Source organism: Schistocerca americana, chromosome 8, assembly GCF_021461395.2.
Source record: "Schistocerca americana isolate TAMUIC-IGC-003095 chromosome 8, iqSchAmer2.1, whole genome shotgun sequence".
In the NCBI taxonomy this organism is placed as follows: domain Eukaryota; kingdom Metazoa; phylum Arthropoda; class Insecta; order Orthoptera; family Acrididae; genus Schistocerca; species Schistocerca americana.
In genome coordinates this window covers 90860129-90868217 of record NC_060126.1, presented here as the reverse complement: position 1 = coordinate 90868217, position 8089 = coordinate 90860129, and the positions used below count along the sequence as shown (strand labels likewise).

General features: G+C 51.0%; 1 protein-coding gene across 1 annotated transcript; it reads right to left on the bottom strand.

Annotated features, from left to right (window-relative positions):
• Positions 1-5624: 5624 nt before the first annotated feature.
• LOC124545582 (extensin-like) lies at positions 5625-6311 on the bottom strand. Its single transcript, XM_047124530.1, has one exon. It carries the CDS (start codon positions 6309-6311, stop codon positions 5625-5627), a length of 687 nt encoding a protein of 228 aa, XP_046980486.1.
• Between the last annotated feature and the right edge of the window lie 1778 nt (positions 6312-8089).

Below are 8089 nucleotides of genomic sequence, written 5' to 3'. Positions count from 1 at the left end.
GTGATCGGAATCAAGTTCCGAGACCTCAGAAATCCGGTGGACCCACGGTATATGCCGAGCCAAGAAGATGTCTAGAATGTCAGGATGGTAGAGAGCTGTTGTATGATAATGCGTTGGAGAATCCGGAGCAACGACACAGATAGCAGCATTGAATTCAAGATATTGGAACAGCCGGCGTCAATTAGCATTGGTGGAACGGCATCCCCACGTCCCGTGCTTGGAGTTGAAGTCCCCCCCCTCCCCCACTAGGACCTTAAGGCCCAGGTGGAGGATGACATCCAAGTCAGCCGGGAGTATAGCGCGAGCGGGGTAGTTGTAAACTGCGGCAAGAGTCAAGGACTGTCCGTATAGCTGTATATCAATCGCCGTAGCCTCCAGGTGTTCTAGGTGCGGAATCTGTCGAAGTCGGTGCGTAAGGCACTGCTTGACTAAGACAAGAGTACCGCCATGTGGCCGATCCGCGCGGTCGGATCGATATACATAATAGTTGGGGACAGTAAACTGTTGATGCAGCTTCAAGTGCGTCTCGGAAATAAGGGCTATGTCGATCCCCCTATCATCGAGAAAGCCCTCAAGAGAATGACGTTAGCGAAGAACACCATCGGCGTTCCAACTGACAATACGAAAAGGGCGACTTAGATTAGGGTCCATCGGAGAAGTAGGAGATGAAAGCTGACAGAATTATCATGAGTTTACTGAAAGGATCAGAAGCTGAATTGAGTTGGTGGATAGTGGAACGGACTATAGAAATGAGTTTGTGAATGTTGAACTACTGCAACAAGGCAGGAAAAGGGGAAAGAGAAGGTAGGGGGCGGGGTTGCAGAAGGCTCTCGGGAAGGGTTTGCAGTTCCCCAAGCAGAGTGGGAAGCTGTCTCCGGGCGCGAAACTGGACGACGCGTAGGCAAGGGCCCCGAGCCGGCAGCAGAAGAGGACGTGGAGGGGGGGCACGACGTGCTCGCAGGTGTGCAAAATTGGTAGTATCAGCTGGTGGAGCAGCTGGCGTCGAAGGCGCCGAGGCTGCAGGAGTGGAAGAACTGCGAGAGTTCGCCAGTGCTTTTTGGTATGCGGAACATTTGCGATCGCTGGCTGGGTGAGCCTGACCGCAATTACAACATTTGGGCGGATCAGTGGGCTTTTTTTGACAGAGTCGGGTAAGATGATCACCGGCACACTTGACGCAACGCGGCAGACGGCCGCAGTTGCGGGAGCCGTGACCAAAACGCTGGCAATTGAAGCATTGCGTCAAGCCAGACTCATTGGGGTTGGATTCAACGTCAACCTTCATATGCAGGAGGAATTTGACTTTGTAAACGTCGTAAACATTTGGTGTAGAGTGAAGTGCAACGACGAATAGAGGCCACTTGACATCGGTGAGTTTGCCCTGTGCGTCTGGCACCTGCTGGTGCATAACGGTGACAGACTGCACAGTGAAGCCCAGCTCCTCCAGCGCCTCCTTAACGTCAGCGGGAAGGGTGGTGGGTTCAAGGTGCCTGACGACGACCTTCAAGATTTTGAGAGGGTCGAGATCGTATGTATGGTATTGGATGGCACGAGCCTTGAGAGACTAGATCATATATCGATAATCTGACGGATTTTCGAACTCGTAGCGGATACTTCCTCGTTTGTATTGACAGGAAAAGGAACCCTTTAGGTGCCCCTTCAGTTCCCTGACTCGATCCAGGTAGTTGATCGTGTCATGTACTCTGATAGGTGGCACCGTGGGGGCCTTGACAGGAGTAGGAGCCGGCGGATGGTCTGGAGAGTCGTGGCCAGCTGGTGTGACATCAGCTAATCCTTCAAACCTATTCGACGTCGGAACTGTGACCTCATAAGCGTCCGCCATGTCGACCAGACTGGAGTCGGTCGCCGCACGGGAAGCGGAGGCGTCCTGAGGTACCTGAGGCGGAACAGGGTCCTGACGGTCAGTTGATTGTTTCTTCCTATCAGGCGCCCTGGATTCCGTTGATTCTAAGTCGGTAAGCGAAGGGGGATGTGCATGCTTACGAGAAGCATGCGAGTACGGAGCATCCCGCGCCTTCGTTGATGATTTCGTCGACTTTCGACGCGTAGCAGGAGCTGCAGTGTCAGCGGAGCCGGGTGTAGGGGCAGCAAGGACGGCATCGTTGGCACCGTTAGGTTTCCCGCCGGAGCCTGGCCCCACGCTACTCGGCCGCGGGTCACCGGGCAGTGCCGCGGGCCCTGGCCCGGATATTTCTCTGATCTCTGAGGAACCCAGCTCAATGCTGTCCTGCTGCGTCTGATTAGCATGATTGATATTTTCTTGATTGAACTGGATTGTTGGATCCGAGAGCCGACGGTGAACTGAGCGAGAGGGAGGCAGATATGATTCTGACGAGTATGACAGCAACTCAGCACAAGACATAATATTTTTGCCGGACGAAGGAAACAAGCCTCGAGAACCGGCAGAGGAAGAGGCCATCGTGGCCTTTGACTCCGCCGCGAACGATGAAATCAACGCACGCGACGACAAACAGCAACGCAGAAAATTAACGCCTCGACTAAACGACAACGCGGAGCAACGTAGAAAACGAACGTCCGACTAACGCTGAATAAACAGAAATGCGCGGAAAACACACTGCACTAACGCGTAACACCAGCAAGCGCTCCGCTCTAGTCAGCGTCTCCCCACACAGTGGCACCCGCCGGCAGCAGTCGAATTCTCTGGGTTTCCCACCCTTTGTTTTGCAAGAAGAATCAGCACCCGGTGGCACTCTGTCTTCTGTTTTAATTACCCTGATTTTCGAAAATCGTTTTGTTTTTGAGTTTTTGTTTATGGGACCGTTGCTTTTTTCCCGATGTATGTTAGGGGGAACGAGGGGCGGCTGTTTTGCCTAGATGTTGGTTGTTTTTGCTGTGAGTACTAAGTATCATGCAGAATTAACTATTTAGAACTGACGATGAGTCGTAGTGATAGGTGCTTTTTGACGGGGTTGGTCTTCTCCGCCGAGGGAATTTATAAGATGAAATTGTGAGCGAGGGCATGATGTGTAGAATTCGATGGATTTGTGCTTGATGATGTGATAGATGGTAGGATGACCAAGCATGACTCTGACGTCCTCATTGCTGCAGTACCACGGTACATCTGCTATTAATCTCAGTACTTTGTTCTGCAGTCTTTCTATTTGGATAGGTTTGTGTCTGCCGCCATGCTCCATACCTCTGAGCCATAGAGCACAGCTGACAGTTTTATCACTCTCCAAATTTTTATTTTTGCTGCAGTTGAGAGTCCTCTACCTTTGAGTAGCGGATATAGTTGGATAAGCCTTGCCTGGCCTTTGTTGCACGCTTCTGTGATATGTTGACTAAAGGTTAGCCTTTTATCAATCTGTAGGCCAAGATACGTAATCGAATTTTTCCATGGCAGCTGTTGATTTCCAACTATGATGCTTCGTATTGGTGGTTTGGTTTTGTTGGTAAAAAGGATTGCCTGGCACTTTTCAGCATTTATTTTGGTCTTCCACAGATTACACCATCTGATAACACGATTCATATGGCGTTGTAGCCTGCATACGATGTAGTTTATGTTACTTCCACTATGATATAGTGCCGTGTCGTCGGCATAAAGGGCTATTTGGCCCCCCGGCTCTCGGGGCACATCATTTGTATAGAGAACGTATAGGAGGGGACCTAACACAGACCCTTGTGGTACTCCTGCTTCTATGTGTCTGATGGGAGTGTTGGCGCCATCCAACGAGGAATAAAATTTCCTGTTTGTCAGGAAGGATCTAATCATTTTCAGTATGTGCAGCGGGCAGTTGAGTTGGGACATCTTATAAAGCAGGCCGCCATGCCACACCCTGTCGAACGCTTTTTCAATATCTAGGAAGATGGCACCAGTGCTGTTCCCTTGTTGTCTTTCCGAACATACGTGCTCCACCAGGCGAATGGCCTGCTGTGTGGTGCTATGACCAGCACGAAATCCAAACTGTTCCGGGGTAAGGATGTTGTTGGTGGTAAGGAACTGTTTTAGTGGGAGTTGAATTAGGGTCTCAAGGAGTTCGTAGAAGTGGTTGAGGAGGGAGATGGTTCTGTGGTTTTGTGGGAATAAATGATTTTTTTTGGTTTGGGAATCGAAATAATTTTTGCAACCTTCCAGGCTGAAGGGAAATAGTTTAATTTTAGGCAGTTGTTTAGGATAGCGGTGAGGTGGGATATGGCGGACTGGGGAAGGTTTTTCACGAAGGGTGGTCTGATATTGTCAGGGCCTGGGGCTTTAACGTTGCCGATTCTCCTGATGAGAGCACCCACTGTTCGCTCGCTGGTTGCGACGAACGAGGTGTCCGACCTTTGTTGGAGTTTCGCCGTTAGGTGGCGTCTGACCTCTCGCTCGTTTCTCTCAACCTCCTCCTCGTCATCGTCGATGTCGTTCTCTTGGAATTGGCGTTCGAGAGTGCGCGACATGGCGTCCGCTTTCTCTTCTGGTGTGTAGACTATCCCGTTTACGCCGTGCAGCGGATTGATGGTCTTTTGTGGGCTTCTTCGGGTTCTGATTTTGTTCCAGAACTTTTCTGGATTTCTCTCGGCTTCTTGTAGGCCTCTCTCCCATCGCTCGTACCTGAGCAGTTGTAGTCTTGTTCTGATTTCACGAGCCACCCTCTCCATTGCCCTTTTGTCCTGTGGATCCCGAAATTGCTGCCACAGACGCCTCGTGCGCTTCTTGTCTCTAATTAGTTGTGCGAGGTCGAGTGGTAGATCTTCGCGCCCGTGTTGGTGCGTGATTTTTATTGTGGCCCTCTCGCTGCACGTCTCGCTGTGGCAAAGTCTGGTATATGGTGGTCTACCAGTGTTTTGTACCTATCCCAGTTTGTGGTAAAGGTCACTCTCCTCCACTCAGTAGGATCTGCCTGCTCGTTTTCTAGCCTCAGGATGACAGGGTCGTGGTCGGAATCCAGCGCGTTTACGACCTCTGTCTCCGTTATGAGGTTTAGATTTTTGACCAGGTATATGTCCGGTTTATCTGGGCGGCGTCCCGGTGGAAATGGGTTGGTCTTCCTGGGGGTATTACCTCCACTTCGGGGTGAGCATCCAGGTATCGTAGGAGTGTCCTACCACTGGTGTTCGTGGCACGACAGGTCCATGCCCTGTGCTTTGCGTTTAGGTCCCCTCCTATGATGACTCTATGGCTCTGGTTTAGAAGATTGCTGAGTTCTATCTCAGGTATGTTGCGACCTGGGGGGTGGTATGCAGCAATGAGGTAGGTGGACTGGTTATTGATCAGCATTTCAATGGCTGTTGCTTCTATTTGCTGGAGCTGTGGCAGGGGTATATGTCGATGGCATAGACGTTGCTTAACTAGTACTGCCGTCAAACCACCCTGCCGGTTGGGTCGGTCAGTTCTGTATATGACACAATTTCTGACCCGGAAGTTAGATGGGTTTCGTTTACTAGCGCAACGTCTATTCCGTATTCGTCTAGGAACAGCTCCAGCTCGTGTCTCTGGTGGCAAATGGCATCGGCATTCCAGATGCATGTAATTGGCTGTCGGTTTCTATTGGCAACTGGTGAATAGGGGCACGATTTTTGTGAGGATTACCGCGATTTTTGCCATCATATCGGGTGCTGCCATGATTTCTCCACATGCTTGCGTTAGTTTGTTAAGCAGACTAGTAAGGTTGTTGCTTAACATTGATTTGATGATGTTCCATCCATATTTGTTGGAGAAACTGCATGGGTTGTTCTGTGGGGGTTTGTTGCTGTGGTGCAGGTCCTGGGGTGGCCATTGTCGTCTGGGTAGAATGTGTGCCTGGCAGCGGTGTTGTGGATGGTTCCACTCCGCTTGGTGCTGCGTCAGCGGGACTTGGGGTGGTGGAGGACTCTGCTGTTGTAGGAGCTGATGCTTTTCTTTCTTCCTCTGGTCTTTGTGTATCTTTTTCTTCTGCTGCTATCCTTGTTGTCTCTTTCTCTGCAGGGGTGCTGGTATTTGGGATTTGGGGTGGCAGTGGTGGAGAGTGGGCTGGTTTTTCCTGCGGTTTTACATTCTCTGGTCGTGGATTTATTTGTGGTTTGGGTCTGGGCGCTTGAACGGCTTGTGCCATAGTTTTGGGGCCCTGACGCATATGTTGCAGTTGTTGTTGCTGACTTTCTGCTTGATTTACATTGGCGCCAGTTTGTGGCAGTGGGAGAAGCGATTTTGGTTGGGGAGCTTTTGGCGTTCTGATGGCTACTGGTTGGGGATTATTTATCATGTGTGGAGTGGTTATGGGCAGTTCTTGATTTGGAGTGGCGGGGAGATGTCTGCTCCTTGCTTGTGGTGGAGCTCTCATCTGCTCTTGCGCCTGGATGAGTTTCATCCTTACTGGGCATCCTCGGAATGATGCTGGATGGTTCCCAGCGCTTTTGGCGCATTTTGCCGGTTCTTCTGGCTTCATTTTGCAGACGCTCGATAGGTGTGGTCCAGCACATTTGACGCATCGTGGGGTGAGATAGCATTGGTTTGCACCATGTCGGAACCGTTGACTAATATAACATTGCGTTGGGCCGCTTGGTCTTTTGTACGTCTCGACTGTTACTGTCATGTATAGGAGGCGTTTCAGTTGGAATATCTTCTGGGCCTCCTCAGTGTTTAGTAGGTTTACTTGATAGTTTGGTCCCTTTCTTCTTGGGGCGGACATGTGCTCGCCGGCTTAAGTCATTCTTGTTGTTGGAGAAGCCATCTGATAGACTTCCTGGACCGGGAAACCTTTCTCCAGGAGTGCCTGTTTTATATCGTCCGTTTCCCAGTAGGGTGTAAGACGTTTTATGACAACTTTAAGTGTGCTCTTGGGATTGTCGTTGTACGTAAAGAATTCGAGTTTCCTTTTCCTAAACTCGTCTTTCAGGAATTGAAAGTCTTCCGGGTTTGTTGCCTCGTAAACTATAGAGTTACCCTTGTATGAGGTGCTAAGCGCTCCTGTAAGTTTACCTCGTATTTGCCCTATCAGGGTCGTGTATCCTTTCGTTTCACACACCGTGATCGGCGGCACTCTTCTCCTCCCTTTTGCCTGTTGCAGAATCCGAGTGTTTGCCGCTGATGTTGCGGGTGATTTCGTTCCCTCGGGTGTTTTCGGGCTTTCTGCGCTAACCTTGTCACTGAAGGTGACTGTAGGAGGCCTAGGTTTTGTTTGTTGGATGTCTCGTTTTTCGGCATCGTCTTCCATCTGTGTTGTGACAGCCTTCGGCGGTGCGCCTGCCTGTGTGCTGACATCGTCTTCTGTCTGTGTTAGCCACTATTTGAGGTGCTCCTGCTTGTGTCGCTTCAGCGACCTTTGTGGGTTGGCCCTGATTTATTTTGTTTAGCCTTCGACTACGCCGCGGGCCTCTGACCGGGGGAGAGTCATACTCGTCATCCTCTGAAGAAGGGTCAGTGTTTATGACGAGGTTTGGTTCTGAACCATCGTCCGACAGCGAGTTTGTGGATGAAGAAGAAGAAGACGATGATGGTGGTGATGATGATGGGGTGCGCTTTCTGGGAGGGTTTCCCGGTGTTTCTAGTTCTTGTGGTTGCCCCATAGTGCGGCTCCACGTGATGTTAATTTATCATGGAAGTTTGAGTCCCTTACGATTTAACAACTTCCTTGCTAGTACGATTTTCCTGCTCCTGGCGGGTGCACACGTCGTTCCTCGGGTTAGTTGGCCCTATACTCCGACAATTTTGTGCTGGTGGTAATTCCCTATATCGGGCGGGCGCGAGATACCGCTAACCGCTGCGCGGCCTAAACAGTCGGCCGCGGAGCGCAACGGGTCCCTGGACCGCAAAGGACCCTATCGCCTACAGCACAAAATTCTCGGAAAGAACTCTTCTTCCTTCGGCGCCTCCTCTTCCTTCGTCCCTAATATGCTGGTGGCGCGAAACTGCTATCTCCTCGGAGAGCTATGCCATCTTTAAGCTCGTGGTGCACTGACGATCCGGTAACTGCGCAGTACGGGCGATGGGCGTCGGCAACACAAACAATTCCGCCAACGACAATTTGCTTTTCGTGACAAGCGCCCAGTCGCCACGAACCGCCAGCCCAGAGCAACAGCACGACCCCGCGCAACCTAGCGAGCCAACAGGCACGGCGATGCAGCGAGAAGCACGCAAGGCGACGGC

Coding starts and splice junctions, on each gene's coding strand:
- LOC124545582 (XM_047124530.1), bottom strand. CDS start 6,311: ATGAAACTCATCCAGGCGCAAGAGCAGATGAGAGCTCCACCACAAGCA.